The sequence below is a fragment of the Lagopus leucura genome, unplaced genomic scaffold, assembly GCF_019238085.1.
Source record: "Lagopus leucura isolate 7727_CA_CO unplaced genomic scaffold, USGS_WTPT01 Super-Scaffold_739, whole genome shotgun sequence".
Lineage (NCBI taxonomy): Eukaryota > Metazoa > Chordata > Aves > Galliformes > Phasianidae > Lagopus > Lagopus leucura.
The window spans coordinates 318285-336596 of NW_024962255.1; the positions used below are offsets into that span (position 1 = coordinate 318285).

General features: G+C 44.6%; 1 protein-coding gene across 1 annotated transcript in view; it reads left to right on the forward strand.

Annotated features, from left to right (window-relative positions):
- Positions 1-2903: 2903 nt before the first annotated feature.
- The window catches only part of RNLS (renalase, FAD dependent amine oxidase), a 66747-nt gene continuing 51338 nt past the window's right edge, over positions 2904-18312 (forward strand). The window contains exons 1-3 of the mRNA XM_042863122.1: positions 2904-2992; positions 3126-3268; positions 3979-4137. Of these exons, the coding sequence (XP_042719056.1) occupies positions 2904-2992; positions 3126-3268; positions 3979-4137 (391 nt within the window). The remainder of the gene's footprint in view (positions 2993-3125; positions 3269-3978; positions 4138-18312) is intronic.

The following is an 18312-nucleotide window of genomic DNA, read 5'->3' on the forward strand; positions in this document are numbered from 1 at the left end:
TCTGCCTGTATGATCTATTGCACAGATTATGTAATATTACAGACGATTTCTGTGGCACTCCTTGTTCTGTCCCATGTAAACACTGAATTTGAAGAAAGCTCTTTAGTCAGAAAATACGCAACTCAAAATAAATGATTCAGTCTTACTACCAAAATATCTCAGATAAACCCAAAGACGTAGGCAGTGCGTACGTTCCTTAAGCCTTTTCTTCCTTTGGATTTTGTAATCACATACCAGAATTACAGGACTGCTGAACTGTCCTTTTAATTGCTTTTCGGGATTTATGTTTTTCATTTATTCCTTTTTGGTTTCTCAGATGTCGAAAAGAAATAAACACATCCAAAATGTGATTAATTACCATTTTTATTGAATTTTAAAGACACTGGAGCCATAAAGCATTTCAGGAGATGTAGTGTTGCTCTGATTTCTCTCCACAGATCTGCTACATCTCTTTGATCCATCTTGGAAGGTTTAAAGGTCCTCTACTGGTCTTAATACAGGAGCAGTAAATTTTGTGTCCCTGCTGAAGCCACAAGCCACAAATAAGCTAAATCATGATGGGGTAGTAATTATGTTAGCACTTTCATACTTCTTACATGGTATAACAGAAGATCCACCTGAATGAAAGGAAAAAGATAGTTTGACCAAAGATGGAAAGTATGGACTGCACTGTAATAAAATGAGCAGAGCTCAAGAGCAATTATTGTTCATTGGAAATAAAAAAAAGAAAATGCAAACGTTTTTTTTCTAGAAAGAAAAAATATGATTTTCTCTAGAAAGGTTATTAAAAGATGCGGTGCAACCTTATATGCAACAATTTTGCCATCCAAACAGGAATAAGTCAGCTCTACTCTGATAGAAATCCTGGTTCTGACCCTACAGCCAATCTGATCTGCTTTGATAGGTAGACAAATTTTTAGCTGCCCTGGCATTAGGCCAGTGTGGATAATCCTGCTTCAAAAGCAGGATGTTTGGCCTGAAGATCAAACACCAGTTTTGCTGTGGTTTGTGATAATGTTTTGTATAGACACTATAGAGACAGAAGAAAAATGGATCTCCTGAAACACTGCAGTTCCTGCACAGGATTAGTGCATCAACCACAGGTATTTCTCCTCTACTGTTTGTAGCATTGTACTGTTTGTTTGAACAACAGTATTTGATTCATAGTCCACTAATCCTAGTATTGCCTGGACAAGCTTGAACAGTGGGCCCACATGAATTTAATGAGGTTCAACAAGGCCAAGTGCAAAGTGTTGGGTTGGGGCAATCCCCGACAGGGAGAAGGACTCATTAAAAACAGCAGAGCAGCCCTGTGGAGAAAGACTCGGGCATCCTGGCAGGGCTCACAGCCTGGAAGGCCACCTATACCCTAGGCTCCATCAACAGGGCTGGGGTGTGGCCAGCAGAGCGAGGCAGGTGATTGTCCCTCTCTGCTCTGCCCTCGTGAGGCTCCATCTGGAGTACTGCACACAGGCCTGGGGCCCCCTGCACAAGAAAGACACAGAGCTCTTGCAGGGGTCCAGAGGAGGGCCGTGAAGATGATGTGAGGACTGGAGCGCCTGTCCTACATGGAAAAGTTGAGGGAGATGAGCTTGTTGAGCCCAGAGGACAGAAAAGCTCCAGGGAGAAAGCAGCTGTCCCGTACTTAAAAGGAGGGAGACTGACTTTCTACACAGTCTGATAGCGATAGGACAAGAAGGAGGGAGTTAAAACTAAAAGAGGGCAGGTTTAGAATATATGCTAGGAGGAAAGTCTTTACTCAGAGGGTGGTGAAGCACTGGCACAGGCTGTCCAGAGAAGCTGTGGATGCCCATCTCTGGAGGTGTTGAAGGCCAGGTAGGATGGGGCCTCGGGCAACATGGTTTAGTGGGTGGCAACCCTGCCCACAGCAGGGGGGTTGGAACTGGATGGGCTTTAAGGTCCTTTCCAACCCAAACCGTTCAATGATTCTGTGATTATCCAAATGTTAAGGCTGCCGTCTGTACTTTACCAGGCACTGCAGGATAAACAACTGTGACCTTTCGATAATTTGACTATCACTACATTTTGACCTACCCATACCCCTCCAGATGTTTCACAGGAGACTTTCTCCTGCAGCCTGAGCTCCAATAGCACGTGGTCTGCAGAATGAGATTTGAGCTAGTCTGAGCTAGGATCCCTGGAATGAGCCTGCTTGGGATGCGGAATCCTCAGCTCCAGAAGTTTCTCCCTGCAGATGCAGTATTTTGAGGCCACTTGTACACCTAGCATTTTATGATGGGGTTAAAAAACACCCAACAAAATGGGGACGTTAGGAAATACTGCTTCTCTGAAAGAGTGGTCAGGCACTGGAATGGGCTGCCCATGGAGGTGGTGGAGTCACAGACCCTAAAAGTGTTTAAGGAACGCCTGGGTTTTGTGCTGAGGGACATGGTTTAGTGAGAACTACTGGTGATAGGTGGGTGGTTGGATGGGTGATCTTGAAGGTTGTTTCCAACCTTGGTGATCGATTCTCCGATTCTGTGATTCAGTGAAAATAGCACTAATATTTTACAGCAGACACACACAAGGGACTGACCAGAAAGGACTATTAAAATAACTCTCTATAAATACCCGTACTCTCACGCGCACAGGAAAGCAGCGCCGCCCGATCACACGGCGGCCCGCCGCCCTGCACAGCGCGCACGAACCGTGGCTCAGCGCGGCCCCGCCCCGCGACGATGGCGCGGGTGCTGGTGGTGGGTGCGGGACTGACGGGAGGTGCCTGCGCGGCGCTGCTGCGGGGGGCGACGCGGGAACGGCTCTGCGTGTGGGACAAGGCGCGCGGCGCAGGTGGGCTCGCGAGGGACGGCCGGGCGGGGAGCGGCGGGAGGCGGGAGAGAGAGCGCTGAGCGACTGTCCGCCTGTCCGCCGCAGGGGGCCGCATGAGCACGAGCCGCAGCGCGCGGGACGCCTCCTGCACTGCCGACCTGGGCGCGCAGTACGTCAGCCGGCGCGCGGAGTCGCGCGGCAGGTGAGCGGGGGCGCGCGCGGGCGGCGGCCGCGCGCCTGAGGCCGTGCCGGCCTCCCCTGGGCCGGGCTAAGGGAATGAGCTGGTGGTGGGTTTCACCGGCGCGTCTGCATCCCTCTGCTTTTCTCCTGTCAAGTTTCTACGAGGAGCTCCTGTCTCATGGCATCCTGGAGCCGCTGTCGGCGCGCATTGAGGGTTTGGCGGAGAAAGAGGGCAGCTGTGACTACGTGGCGCCTCAGGGCATCTCCTCCGTTGTCAAGTATTACTTGCTGCAGTCCGGTAATGGTTAAACGCCTTTGTGTGAAATTAAGCCTTTTAATTGCTGCGTTCCCGAATGGTCTAACTGGTGACTTAAATGTGGAAGGTAGTCATTTGTTTGTTTTTATGGATCTTGGAGTTACTGAAAGGCATAAACAGAACAGTGAGCATTGGACGTTTCCCGCCCTGCAGGCGCTTTGCTGACTTCAGATGTGAAAAATGCCTACAAATAGAAGGTCTGCAGGACCTTGCAGGACCTTGCCCTGTGTCCCATGCCCACTTGGTGCCATCCTGAGCAGGTTCAGCCCACTGAAGTTGCAGGAAATCAACCTGGCAGTTTCCTATCCACTTGTGGAGATGAATCACGTTAGTAAGGACTCAGAGGAGTGCCAGCCCTAGAGCAAAGCTGATAGGAACTTTCCAGGTGATGAGGATCATGGAACTATAAGGGTTGGAAGGGACCCTCTGTTAAAGCAGGTTCCCTGGAGTAAGTCACACAGGACGGTGTCTAGCTGGGTTTTGAATATCTCTGGAGGAGACTCCACAACCTCTCTGGATCTGCTTTTTAGTGTAATATCCTGACTGTTAAACCAATGCAACCTGATTTGTGAGATTTTGCGCATAGATGGTTTGTGTGCTTGGCAGTTAGTAAGCCATCCAGTTACTAAGAGGAACTACTGTGCATTTTCTACATGGCATTCAGCTATATGTATTTAATTTTTTCAAACCAGATGCAGATGTCTGCTACGAACGCCACGTAACTCATCTCTCTCTCCGAGATAGGAAGTGGGAAGTCTCCAGCAAAATGGGATCACCGGAACTGTTTGATGTAGTCATTCTCACTATGCCTGTTCCACAAATCCTTCAGCTGCAGGGTGACATTGTAAACAGTAAGTGTATACCTCAAAACTGCAGGCATTTAGCCTAAAATGGTGATCTGTGTATCTTGTGTAGCAAAAAAGCGCTCAATAGGACTGTCTGTTGAATTCCATTCCGATAGGATGAATATGAAATTGATAGAAGACAGGTGATTTCAAGGCTGTATGGGCATGCAGTGTGACTAAAATTGTAAGTGCTATAAAGAGGGAAAAAGCTGGGAGCAGATCTCTTTTGTCCCAAGTCTAGAAGTTGAAAACTTGTTCCTTCCAGCTTGTTTACTGTTTTTGGCTGCCCCCTGGGGGTTGTATTCCCTAATCATTATCAAATCTCAATTATCCTTCAGTGATTAACTAGAATAAATGTGTTTAAAGTGGACTTGATGTGTTTGCTGTGAGACTGTTCCAAGTCAAGGCATGCTCACAGAATGGCCCCAGTGAGGATTTACAGGGCAGAGTCTGGATACAGCTCTGAGTGCTGATGCTCTGTGGAAGCCAGGAAGTGTAGCCGAGCTCTGGGAGAGCCATGCGTGAATTTATCAAGATAGCTGCTGTTCTGTACCAAGAACATACTGCATCTGGCTAATACATGCTCTTTGACTGTGCTTGCAGCATCTAAGACCAGCCTTGTGGCTTTGTTGTGAGTTGGCGTTGGTGTCACAAGGTTCGTTGCATCTTTGCTGCCAGCTCCTGAAGTAGACACTGTAAAGTCTGTGGGTTTCCAGCTCTTTGGTCTGTGGCAGCTACCCCGGTGTCCTGAAGATGAAGAGCTGACTTTGGCTCCTCGTGTCCTGCTGTGTCTTGGGTTTTAACTCATTTAAGCTCGTGTCTGTCTGTAACGTGTCTCCTCCTCACAGCTGCAAAAGATTAGGATGGCCAAGCTGAAAGCATGCACTTGAGCAGTATGCATAGCTTGCATTAGCTGGAAAGCATTGTACAGCCTTTTTCCAAGGGAAAAACTTTCTTTCAGAAAATCACAATTGTAGGAGTTGGAAGAGACCTTTGAAAATCATCTACTCCAACCCCCCTGCTAAAGCAGGTTCCCTACAGCTGGTCACACAAAAAAGAATTCAGGTGGGTTTTGAATATCTCCTGAGAAGGACACAGCCTTTGTGGGCAGCTTGTTCCAGTGCTCTGTCACCACAGTTAAGAAGTTGTTTCTCATGTTTAGATGGAACTTTCTGCATACCAGTTTGTGCCCACTGTCCCTTGTCCTGTCACTTGGCACCACTGAAAACAGTTTGACCTCATCCATTTGACTCCTGTGCTTTAGATTTTAATAGGCGTTGATGAGATTCCCACTGTCTTCTCCAGGCTGAAAAGTCCCAAGCCTTTCCTCGTAAGGGAGGTGCTCAAGGCCCCTAATCATCTTTGTGACCTTCTGCTGGACTCTTTCCAGCAATTCCCTGTCTTTCTTGAACTGAGGAGCCTAGAACTGGACAGAGTACTCCAGATACACTCCTCACCAGGCAGGGTAGAGGGAATGGATAATGTCCCTTGACCTGATGGCCACATTCTTAATGTACCCCAAGATACTGTGGCCACAAGGGCACACTGCTAAGCTTGTGGTCAACCTATTGTTCACCAGAACATGCAAATCCTTCTCAACAGAGCTTCTTTCTAGTCCCTAGCCTGTATAGATCCTAACCTCCTGTAGAACTGTGTGAATGTGTTATCCCTCCCCAGGCAACTCTGCATTTGCCCTTGTTGAACCTCATAAGCTTCCTCTCTGCTCAGCTCTCCAGTCCGTCCAGGTCTTGCTACATAGCAGCACAGGCTTCTGTTGTGTCGGCCACTCCTCCCAGTTTTGCACCATCAGCAAACTTGTTCTGTCCCTTCATTCAGGTAATTGATGAAGATTTTAAACGAAGTGGAACCTAGTACTGACCGTTGGGGAACACTGCTAGTTACATGCCTCCAACTAGTCTACAACTGATCACGACACTTTCTGCTATGTCTGTCAGATGGTTCTCAATCCACCTCACTGTCCACTCATCTGTCCCACATTCCTTAAGCTTAGTTATGAGAAAGTTAGGGGAGACAGTGTCAAAAGCCTTACTGAAGTCAAGGTACAAAACATCCACTGCTTTCCCCTCATCTACCTAGTTGGTTGTGACATCATAGAAAACTACCAACTTGGTTGACCATGATTTCCCCATGCTGAATCTGTGCTGATTACTGCTGGTAACCTTTTTTTTTCCACTTGCTTGGAGATGGCATCCGGAATAAGTTGCTCCATTACCTTCCATGGTACAGAGGTGAGACTGACAGGCTTGCGATTTCCCTGCTCATCCTTCTTGTCCTTTCTGAACACTGGAGTGATTCTGGCTTTCCTCCAGTCCTCAGGCACCTTTCATTTCTCCGCGACTTTTCATAGGTGATAGAAGGTGGTTTGGCAGTCACCTCTGCCAGCTCCCTCAGTAGTTGTGAGTGCATCTCATTGGGGCCCATGGATTTGCATGCGTTGAGGATGATCTCTTACCAGACCCTCCTTGGACAAGGGAAAGTCTTCCTTTCTCCAGACACTCTCTCTTACCTCCAGGGTCTGTTATGCCCGAGAGGTAATCTTAGCAGTGAAGGCTGTAGCAAAGAAGGTGTGCAGTAACTTCACCTTCTTAGTGACTTCCAGGGCACCCACCTCATTCAGTAACATTTCCCTTCTCATATTGTGAAGTGTCTCAGTTTGGAAAAGCACATGCTTTCCTTCAGTCCTGCTGAAGTTCAGGTTCCTTTGCAAAGTAGAATTGTTGCCCTGAAACCTTATTTCTTCTGCTTTTTCATTTTGTATATGATAGTAGTACCTTTACTTAATGTTTGTCTTTAAAACTATTTGAGTTGAACCAGACTAATATTAAATGATAATACAGGAAGGTAAAAACGTATGCATTTAAATTACAAACTTGGTACCCTGCATGCACTTTGGGAGACATTGTCTAGAGGAAAGTACTCTGGTGAAGGCTTCATTCTTCACTTGTAAAAGCAGCAAGTGGAAGTACTGGAGCAAATAGATTGTTCTAGTGGAATAGTTATATGTGTATTGGCATCTTGAAGAGAATTTCCAATTTACATGACTGCGAGAAAGATTAAAGTTCTGAAATTAACTGGATTTAATACACATTTAATTCCCATGCAGTTTTGGTGGATGGGAACTGAATGAAGTACCTGTGGTATATGTGTGTAGTATGACTTTGTGGGCATTGGGGCTCTTCATTGGTTGAAACTGCATTAAAACACTTTGAAATAATGGTAGCGTAGAGGGGAAAAAAAAGAAGCTCATAATATTTAATAGAAACCAGTGGAAGCAGAAGACTTCCAAGCATGTGCCAGCTTTGTGTTTCTGTCCCCTTTTAAAATGTTGGCATGCCCTTTTTTTTTTTTTTCTCCTGGATAATTGAATCCATTTCTGTCCAAAAAAGCAGCCAGGTCCCCTCAAGATGTAATTAAGGTGAACAGTTCATTTCACTTGCTCTTGGGTTGCTGGAACTGTCAGACATTTTTTGCAGCATCCTTTTCTTTTCTTCTTAGTAACTGCAGGACTAACTTATCCAAGGGAACTCAACAAGTCTTTCTTCCTACCCCTTCCTCTCCCTCTCTCTGCCTTTACTTTATGAGCTTGAGTATTCACATGAGCAAGCAAAGTGGTAATTCTACCCTTGCAGAAGTTTTACCTTTTGCTGTACGAGTGTGATGGTTAACTCTCTTACATCAGTATTTCTCCTCTACTTGAGCATATTTAAGTGTTGGAGTATTGTGTTTTTAATCAGTGGTCCTGCAAATGGTCTCCTTAAACACATGTAGTATGTCTCTTTAATAAGAATGCATTTTGGACACGTGTGCTATTGTTTTCAGAGATGCGTCCTGAAAATTGGACTCCTGTATTTGCAGTTAAGTGAAAACTTCCTGGCCTGATTCACCCCTATGATTGTTATCCCTTGCTGGTAGTTCAGTCTGGCAGCAGTGAAGTTGCTGAAGAAGCATGAGCGCTATCAAAAGGGACTTCATCAGGATTGCGGTAGCTAGCTGACAGAGCAGAACAGAGATGATATTTTCCTCTGTCCTTTCAGTGCCAGGGAGGGATACTGAATGGACCAGGAAAACTCAGCTAGTAAATACGTGGCTATGCGGCTGGTGCCATCACAGGAATTTTGGCTTTTTGAACCATGGAGCAGTTTACTTGGCACCTGTTCTTATGGCTGCAGATAGGTCCCAACTGTCTCAAAGGGGGAAACAGCTCCTAGCCCAGGAACTGGCAGGGCTCCTTGGGAGAGCTTTAAATTAGATATCAATGGGCAAGGGGATACAACCAGGTTTGCTGGAGATGAGCATAGGGGAAGAATGGCACGGCTGGGAGGTGAGGCCAGCTGCTCAGCTGAAGTGCATCTACACCACTGCTTGCAGCATGGGCAATAAGCAGAACTTGGAAGCTGTTGTGTGGCAGGCAAACTATGACTTAATTGTCATTACTGAAGCACGGTAAGATCACTCCTATGATTGGAGTGCTGCAATGGATGACTACAAGCTCCTTACAAGGGATAGGGAAAGAAGGAAGGACGATGGCTTGGCTTGCTACTTTAAAGAGTGTTTCAGTGTTGTAGAGTTTGAGGCTGGGGATTATAGGGCCAAGTCTCTATGGGTAAGGATTGGAAAAGGCCAGCAACTCTGACATCCTGGTGGGAGCCTGTTATAGACTACCTAACCAGCATGAAGAGACGGGCGAGACATTCTATGAACAACTGGCGGAAGTCATGCATTTGCCAGCCTTTGTTCTTATAGAGAACTTCCAGCTTCCCTGATACATGCTGGAAAAACAGTACAGTATGGAGAAAGCAGCCAAGCAAGTTGCTTGAGTGTGTGGAAGCTAACCTACTGACACAGCTGGTATGAAAGCCTACAAGGGGGGATGCCCTCTATACCTACTGTTCCCAAACAGAGGACTGACAGTAGATGTGGTTGTTAGGAGCTGTCTTGAGCAGAGCAATCACAAAATGATAGAGCTCTCAATTAATGGTGAAGTCAGAAGGGAGGTCAGCAAAACTGCTACTTTGGGCATCTGGAGGGCAGACTTGTAACTGTTCAGTACACTGATAGAGGGTCCCGTCGAAGTCCTTTTGGAGGGCAGAGGGGTCCAGGAAGGCTGGACACTTCCTCAAGAAAGAAATTTCAAATGAGCAGGAGCAGGATGTCCCCATGTGCTGTAAGATGAGTATGAGCCAGAAAGGAAGAAGATTGGTATGGTTCAACAGGGAGCTTTTGCTTAGACTCCAGGAGAAGAAGAGAGTTTACCTCCTATGGAAAGAGGAACAGGCAACTCGAGGAGAGCACAAGGAAGTTCCTAGGATATGCAGGAGAAAACTAGAAAGGTTAAAGCCAGCATGAGGTCAACTTGGGCACTGTAGTGAAATACAACAAAAAACTGTTCTTACAAACATATTAACAGTAAGAGGAAGACTAAGTTGAATCTCATCTTTCCTGGATGTGGAGGGGAATGTGTTCATATGATAAGAAAAAAGCTGAGGAGGCTCAGAGGAGACCTCATTGCACTCTACAACCTCCTGAAGGGAGGTTGTGGCAAAGAGGGATTTGGCCTCTTCTCCCAGGCAACAAGCAGGACACGGGTTAATGGCCGCAAGTTGTATCAGAGGAGGTTTAGGTTGGACATAAGAAAGAACTATTTCTCTCAGAGAGTGGTCAGGCAGTGTTCAAGAGGCGTCTGGATGACGTGCTGCGTGATATGGTTTAGTGCTTGTGGTGGCAATGGTGATGAGGAGACGGTTGGACTAGATGATCTTATAGATTGTTTCCAACCTTGTGATTCTATGATTCTGTGATTCTCAGTGCCTTCAGTACTTGTCTCTAATTGACAGACCAGTCATCCTTTGGATACACAGCCTTCCCGACCTGGAAATCTAGGGTGAAGAGCAGAATAAATCCCCTATGATTCAGGTGGAAACAGAAATACTACTCCACCTGGACTCCCACTTTGCTACAAGAAGGACATTGAGGCCCTGTGGTGTCCACAGAAGGGCAGCAAAGCTGTGATAGCTGATTAGCGGAGAAGCGTGCGTCTCTACAAACCCTTTATTTATGTATACTTTTATATGTGTGTGTATATATGTATTTTGTTTTGTTTACTTCTGTTGCTCTGTTTGTATCCTTGAAATTGATCCAGCATTTATCAGTTTTTAAATGAAGAGGGGCAGAGAAGAAAGTGACTTGCTACAGTCAATCTTCTTAGATTTATTCATCTTTATCTTCATTTTCAGTCTTTGCTTACTGTCTCTACAGCTAGTGCTCCTGAATTGATGCATCAGTTATGTATTTAGAAATAATAAAGACAGAATTAATAACATTGCTACTGGAAGTCTTAAGCTTTGAAATATCTTGCAGTGGTAATGCCTGAATTGATGGGCTGTAAACTGATCATTGTTATGACAGCACCCTTTGATGCTGTTATCTGATGCCACTGCGCATCTCTGATTTGCTTTAGTCAGTTTTTGTCCAGAAACTATGTGTTTCTGTCTTGTGCTTACTTGAAATTACAGTAGAATCACCGAACGAAAGCAGTCATGAGGAAAAACAAAAACAAAAACACCTACATCTTCATGTTCTTGTTCTTTACAGGGCACGCAGTACCTAAGGAGTTGCTGCCTTCCTGAGCTTTAGACTGAGGCAGCAGAAAATGGTTATCTACTTGCAAGGTGTTTGGAACAACGTTAGGTGGCAGCACTCAAATGATTTTTAGGACTTTGAATTTGCGTGACTGTATTTAGTGCACTTAACTTGTATTTGGATTTTACATATTTTGGCAATAATTACTGTGGTTATGCAGAAGTTAAAAGGAAGATGAATATATGTGTTTCTGAGTTTTGTAACGTAAATTCAGTGTCAAGAAGGAATACACTTGCTTAAAAGCTGAATCTTTGAAAGTGAGAAGACGAAATTTTACAAATATTTACCACCCAGTGCTATTTCAGACAAGGTCTTTCAGTTGTAACCTTCTAGAATCCCAGATTTTCACACAAATTCCCATATGGTCACTAATCAATGTGGCCTTTTTTAATTTATTTTCAAATGAGACTGACAAACTTATAAGTAAGTTCTGTTTTCTTTAAGGTGTTTGGCAACATGGCAATTAAAGATCACAACAATCCCAAGTAGATTATATTTTTGCATTAGTGATGTTTTCATTAAGTTGTTTTTACTTGGAATTTAAAATTATAGTTCTGCATGTTTAATCTGCTAATAAAAAGGAATGTTGCGGCTTTTGTTTTGAGCCTGACCAATTTTTTTCATCTGTCTGAATGTCCCACATGTTTTAAATAATACAAGCTGATGAGAAGATTCAAGTAAAATAGGACTATTTACTTGGAGAGTATATAATGCGAATTAGGAAAGCAAAACTTTCACAGCTTTTCATGACTCTCAAGTTCTTGCTTGAGTACTTTATATACATGTTTATTTTTGGATAGGCTTATGATAAATTCTCAGTTTTGTAGTTCCATTTCCAAGCAGTCTTAGGCCTTATCCAGACCTTGAGTTTACTCTTCTTACCTAACAAATCTACCATGTCCAACGTACACATGTACGCTGAGGGGTTAGTTACTTGTTCTAGGAGCTGAGGTCACACCGTGCAAATATTTGTGCTTTCTGGAAATACAAGTAGTTATTAATTTTGCGTGAGAGTGGTTGTTGTTATTAATGTGGTCTTTTCAAAACAGGTCACTCCTTTGAAATGGTTGCATCCTAGTACTGGCTGAGGTTCTTGTATTGGAAAGCTCAGTGTTGGTGAAATCAGGTAGAACACTGACAGGGGTGTGAGGCAGCAGTTGTTTGGTTTAACAGTGCTCTTACAGAAATGTGGGACATCTTTCTCTTCTACGAAACCCTCCATCCTTGCCACAGGAGAGCAGTTACAGGATGCAGCAGGACACACCATTGCTCTCCTCTGCTGTAAGTCTCTGTTATGGTGGGACAAGTGAGAAGCAGTGCACCACTGTCTGTTCAACTGCTGTTGTAACCACGTTACCTGCATTTAAAGTGCCCTTAGCTGTTATCTGCCCTCTGACTTCTGCAGCTCAGGTAATGCCTTCCATCTCAGGGAACACTTTTTTTGCTTTTTTTTTTTTTTTTTTTTTTTAAAAAAAAAAAGTCACGTTGCATGTTCTTCAGTGGCTGTTTGACTTACTTAGCCTATTTTTAGATTTATCTGGATTGTTTATAAAGCTTTTTTTTTTCCTGCAGTTATTAATTGAACACATTGAAGGCCTATCAGAAGTCAGATAAGCCACCACACTGATTTGCATCACTTTTGTCTTAGAAGTGTGAGGTTCAAACCTGTTGTGTGTGAGCATGAGAGGTTTGCAAAAGAGAATGAAATAGCAGATGTGTTAGATACAGTGCTGCTTTGCATTTTATTGTTGACAGTCAACACTGCTTCTTTTCTGTCTGTTAAACAGCTGAAATTTTGGTTTGACAGATCTGAAAAAAAAGCAACAAAACAACAGGATACAATGCTAAAAGACAAAGCCTGCTGCCTTGTAATGTTACGGGAACACTTTCTTAAGCAGTCCTGTGAGTTGTTCCACTCTACCTCCAGCAAGTCCATTGTATCAGCGCAGCTGTCTGTGAGACCACAGCAATGCAACTTCCCCTGCCCCAAAAGGCATGGAGGTTATTTTTAGTGGGATCAGTTGCAAATCTGCAGTTCGCCATGTGGTCCACAGACTTACTGGTGTAATGTGTGCTTCCAGCAAGGGGAGGGGAATAGCATAGGATCAGTGTAACCGTGTGAGCAAAGAAGTGCTTGTGATTCTGTGGTTTGAATTCTAAGCTTAGGTTTCCTGTTTAGTCCCAGGAGAGGTTCAGAGCACCTGCACCTTCAACTGTGAGCAGAATGTGTTGGTTTAGCTAAACTGATTTTTAAAAGTTACATCTGATATGTCAGGCAATGCTGCTTTTGTGTGTTGATGTGTAAGTCAGCCTGATCTACCCATCTGCAATTACTATAACCTGGCTATACTTTTTGTCCCTACTGTGTGCTGGTTGGCAGAATGCTGCAATGCCAGTGGGTTTGATTTTGGGATGCTATTTAATGCCACTTGAGCATCTTTCATCAAACTGTAGAATGGCTTGGGCTGGAAGGGGCCTTGAAGTCCATCCAACCCATGCTGTGGGCTGGTTGCCCCTCACTACTTCAGTCTGTCCAGGGTTCCATCCAGCCTGGTGTTGAAGGTCTCCAGGGATGGGACAACTACAGTTTCTCTGGCCAGCCTGTGCCTGGGCCTCATCACCCAAATTTTATGTCATCATCTACGTGGGTTGCTCCAAAAGTAGTGCTTCCTATTTATTTCTTTGGGAACTACATTAGATACAGTAGCACTGTTTGATAGAGCAAATTCTCAGCTACAAAACACTGTTTTTTGACACAGTCATGAGCATTAGCTCATGCATTTTCACCAGCAATGGACAAAAGTCAATGCTATGCTCATGTAGGAAAAAAAAAAAGTGCCACCAGAGGTGACCAGCTGCTACGATGGCATCATTGCTGAACACACCACCCACCACCTCACTGTGCTCGCATCCACTCTATGGTCTCCTGAGACATTCAGCAAGGTTGATGAATGTCAGTGGTGCCTTTTTTCTGCACTGAAGACTTAATTATGCAGCTTTTCTTCATGTTGCCATTTTGTCATGCACACGTTTTGCCTTTTTGCAAAATAGTAAAGGTGTTGGTATACACAGACTGTACTTGGAACAGAACAAATAAATGATCTAAAATTTATTTATCTGAACAATAAACACAGATACCTCTCAGTTTTTCCCAACAGCAGTCTTTGGTAATGTCCAGGGATTGTGTTTAAACAGAGAAATGTTTCCAAAGCTGCTCTTTGCTTTGAGCCTACAGAAAAAAAATATTATCTGCCAAAAATATACAAACAGACTGAGCAACTCTGAAATTTCTTTATTCATGTTTCATGGAACATGCATTTAATGAGCTGATGGTTTCTGTGTTGTGAGAATCCCGACTGTGCCACTCAGAGCTTATTCTTCAGTTAAGTCTTGATAAGGAATTCATATTAGATTTTTATTTTTAAATCCAGAATGTTAAGAAGGAAGAAGGGTGGGGGCTGTTGCAGCAAAAAAAAATCAGACAGGTGTTTACATTGTCATAGAGGCTTAGAGCAATGGCCTTTTTCTTCTGTAATTCCAATCCAGAATATAACTTAGTATTTCAGCTGTATGTGTGGAATCTACCTGCGCTGTCTTAAAGCCCATGTTTACTCCTGACTGCACTTCCCTAGGATTTCCAAATCCGCCTTTCCAGGGCTTATCCTGTGACAAGACTGCATACTCAATTCTGCACTTTGGTCACAACCTCCCCCGTGCAATGCTGCAGGCTTGGGGCTGAAAAGCTGTGCAACAGAAAACAATCTGAGGGCATTAGTCAACAGCTGGCTGAAGATGCAGTGTGCCCAGATAGTGAAGAAAGCCAGAGGCGTCTTGGCTTGTATCTGAAACAGTACAGTCATCAGGACCAGGAGATGATTGTTCCCCTGTACTCAGCACTTGTGAGTTCATGCCTCGGGTTCTGTGTTCAGTTTTGGGTCCATCACTACAAGAATAACGTAGAGGCCCAGCAGTTTGTCCAGAGAAGGGCAGTGGATCTGTGAGGGATCTTAGGAAAAATGTTGAGGGAACTAGAATTGTTTAGACCTTATTGCTCTCCATAACTCGCTGCAAGGAGGTTGTGGCAAGGTGGAGGTTAGCCTCTTCTCCCACGTAGCAAGAAATAGGATGAGAGGGAATGGCCTCAAGTTGCACCAAGGGAGATTCAGGTTGGATACTAGGAAGAATGTCGTCTTCTAAAGGGTGGTGAGGTATTGGAACAGGCTACCCAGGGAAGTGGTGTAGTCACCATCCTGGAGGCATTCAAGAAATATGGATATATGGCACTGAGGGACATGATTTGGTGGGCAGTATTGGTGGTGACGGGTTGATGACCGGACTAGATGATCTTAGATGTCTTTTTGAACCTTTATCATTCTGTTGTATGACTTCATTCTTTAAAATAAATTAATAAAATAAAAGCTGAGACTTTGTTCAGATTCGTGTGATTTCACCTAATTTCAAGACAGAATCTATCTTCATAACCCAGTATTTCAGAAGTTGCTATTCAGGTTTATTGTTACTTTCAGTACTTCGTGCCATGATTTGTCTCCGAAAGTTCTTAATGTCCAGGGTGTGTTTATGAAAATAAGCTCTGTCCTGAGGCTTCTAATCGTGAGACCAAGTCCACTGTTCTGACCCACATGGGTTTCCAGCGAGCCAGCAGTTGGAGGCTGGTGCTCACCTGATTGTTTATAGATCTGGGACAGGGAATGGAGGTGGAAGTTTGTGAAAGTGGGCACATTTGTAAAACAGTGTGCCTAGAGGTACAATCTTGCATTTCACACAGAATCACAGAATCACAGAATCACCCGGGTTGGAAGGGACCCCAAGGATCATGTAGTTCCAACCCCCCTGCCTAGCAGGGCCACCAAACATACACATTCAGATCAGGTTGCCCAGGACCCCGTCCAACCTGGCCTTAAACACGTCCAAGGACGGGGCATCCACAACCTCCCTGGGCAGCCCGTTCCAGGGCCTAACCACTCTCCTTGTAAAGAACTTCCCCCTAACATCCAACCTAAATCTTCCCTCCTTCAACTTAAAACCATTTCCCCTAGTCCTGCTGTTATCAGCCCTTTTGAAGAGTTTACTCCCCTCCTGGGTGTAGGTTCCCTTCAGGTATTGATAGGCTGCAATGAGGTCACCCCGCAGCCTTCTCTTCTCCAGGCTGAACAAGCCCAACTCCCTCAGCCTGTCCTCATAGGGGAGGTGCTCCAGCCCCCTGATCATCTTAGTCGCCCTTCTCTGGACCCTTTCCAAAATCTCAATGTCTTTCTTGTACTGAGGGCTCCACACCTGGACACAGTACTCCAGATGGGGCCTCACAAGAGCCGAGTAGAGAGGGACAATCACCTCCCTGTCCCTGCTGGCCACCCCTCTCCTGATGGAGCCCAGGATCCCATTTGCCTTTCGAGCTGCCAGAGCGCACTGCTGGCTCATATTCAGTCTCTCGTCCATCAGGACCCCCAGGTCCTTCTCTGCCGAGCTGCTCTCAAGGACCACTCCTCCCAGCCTGTACAGGTGCCTGGGGTTCTTCCGGCCCAAATGCAAAACCTTGCACTTTGCCGTGTTGAACCTCATCAGGTTCACCCGAGCCCAGCCCTCCAGCCTGTCGAGGTCCCTCTGAATGGCATTTGTCATACACCTTAATGGATTGTTTAAGAAATCGAGGTATTGTTTGAACTTCATTGAAAAATCAGGTGTGAGGCTTACCAAAGTCCTTTGGGACTTATTAATTTATGATAATTTCTGTTTTCTTTAGGAACTGTTTTAGCATCTGCCATCAGTTCTTTGTTCAGGGATGTTTTGAGGAGTTGAAAACTTTATTTCACACGTGCTTGACGGAACAACTTTAAGTATTGCTTCAGTTTTTAATTAGTGTCATTTATAATGGCTGGTCTAGCTAATAGAAATATAGCAGATGAATGCAAAAGATTCAGATGTTTCCTGATTTCCCCCCAGAATTGTTTTGGTCTTTGCTTTTTTCCCTGCTTTTATTGATGGACTACTGAAATTTCTGTCTTTATCTTTTATATGTCAAATCTGATGGCAAGAAGATTAAAAACACTACTTCATAGCTTATCAGCGGTTGTAATGTGTGTGGTTGTGAGTGTTGGGTGTCACTGATTAGGATTTGCCATTAGAGTGATCAGAGTGGGCTTGAATGTGGTTTACATTTTGATTAGAAAGCACCTGCTGCATCATAGTTTTCCCAATCTGCTGTTGTCCAATAGATTTAGCAGGCAGTCTCACAGCCCCAGTGCTTATTTAATACAGGGAATAGATAGGCTAGGTGAGGAAAGATGATTTTATTGTTTGACTTTATAGCACTCTGTGTTACAAATTGTTAAAAATGTGAAGGCAACATTACTAATAGGGTCTAAAACAATTCTTTCACTTGATTTATTCCAAAGAACAGGAGTATGCAAGTAAGTCCTGTTGCATCAGTAGTTTCTATTTCCTGCAGTAATGCTTTAAAAACACAACTAAACTGAAATGTGGCTGATTGGTGCTCCTCTATGACAGATAAAGAGCATAATTGTATACCTGTGTACAAAGAAGGCTTTATTGATCTCTTCTCATGGTTTTGTACATCAGGAGATGTTTCTGCTTTGTTTTAAGTGAAGCTCAAAGACTTGAGAAAAAGTCATTTTGCATTTCTACCTTTTGAGAAGTGACCCAAACTAATATGTATGTGTGGACTTCAGCATCAGGTAACTTCTTGAACTGATCTGCCAATAACTTAGATATCCAGCAACTGCATTTGTAAAATGAGTGTTTCAAATTTGGTGTCTGCCCTGCATAGAATAAGTAAGCCCTGAAGTGTAGCTGAAAAAAGTATTTCTAAAACTATGTATGGCAGTGGAGTCTCTGTTGTGACAGTGTCTGCCAGAGCAGTGGTTGGGAGGGAATGGCAGTGAACATGGCAGCTACAAGTTGAGCAGGACAGCTGCCTATGGAAATACAGGAATGCAAACTGTGTTGAATGTATCATGTGCAGACAGCAAGTGCACTGTTTGTCTTGCAGACTGCTAAGTGACTGGAGAACAAGAAAGCAATGTGTGTTTTTATAAAGCATAACAGAAATAGACTTTCTGTCTGTTTGTGTATCCTTTCCTCACCAGCACAGCTGGAAGTGCATTCATCAAAAATAGTCTCATCTATTTTGAATTAGGAATGCTTGCTGCAAAAATAAGCTCAAAAGCAACTGTAGTGGAAATGCTGAGTCACGGCTTGACCCAGTGATTGAGCACCTGGTAGGAAGGCATGGCCAACTCAGGGGAGCTCAGGTGTATGCAGTGCAACTGAGTGACCTGAAGGGTTGGAGCCAGGATCTGCCACTTCCCTGACCTCATTTAAGGGCTGGCAGTGGAGTAAGTAAGTAGCGTGGTGCTGGTGCTGGTGCTGGTGCTGGTGCTGGTGCTGGTGCTGGTGCTGGTGCTGGTGCTGGTGCTGGTGCTGGTGCTGGTGCTGGTGCTGCTGCTGCTGCTGCTGCTGCTGCTGCTGCTGCTGCTGCTGCTG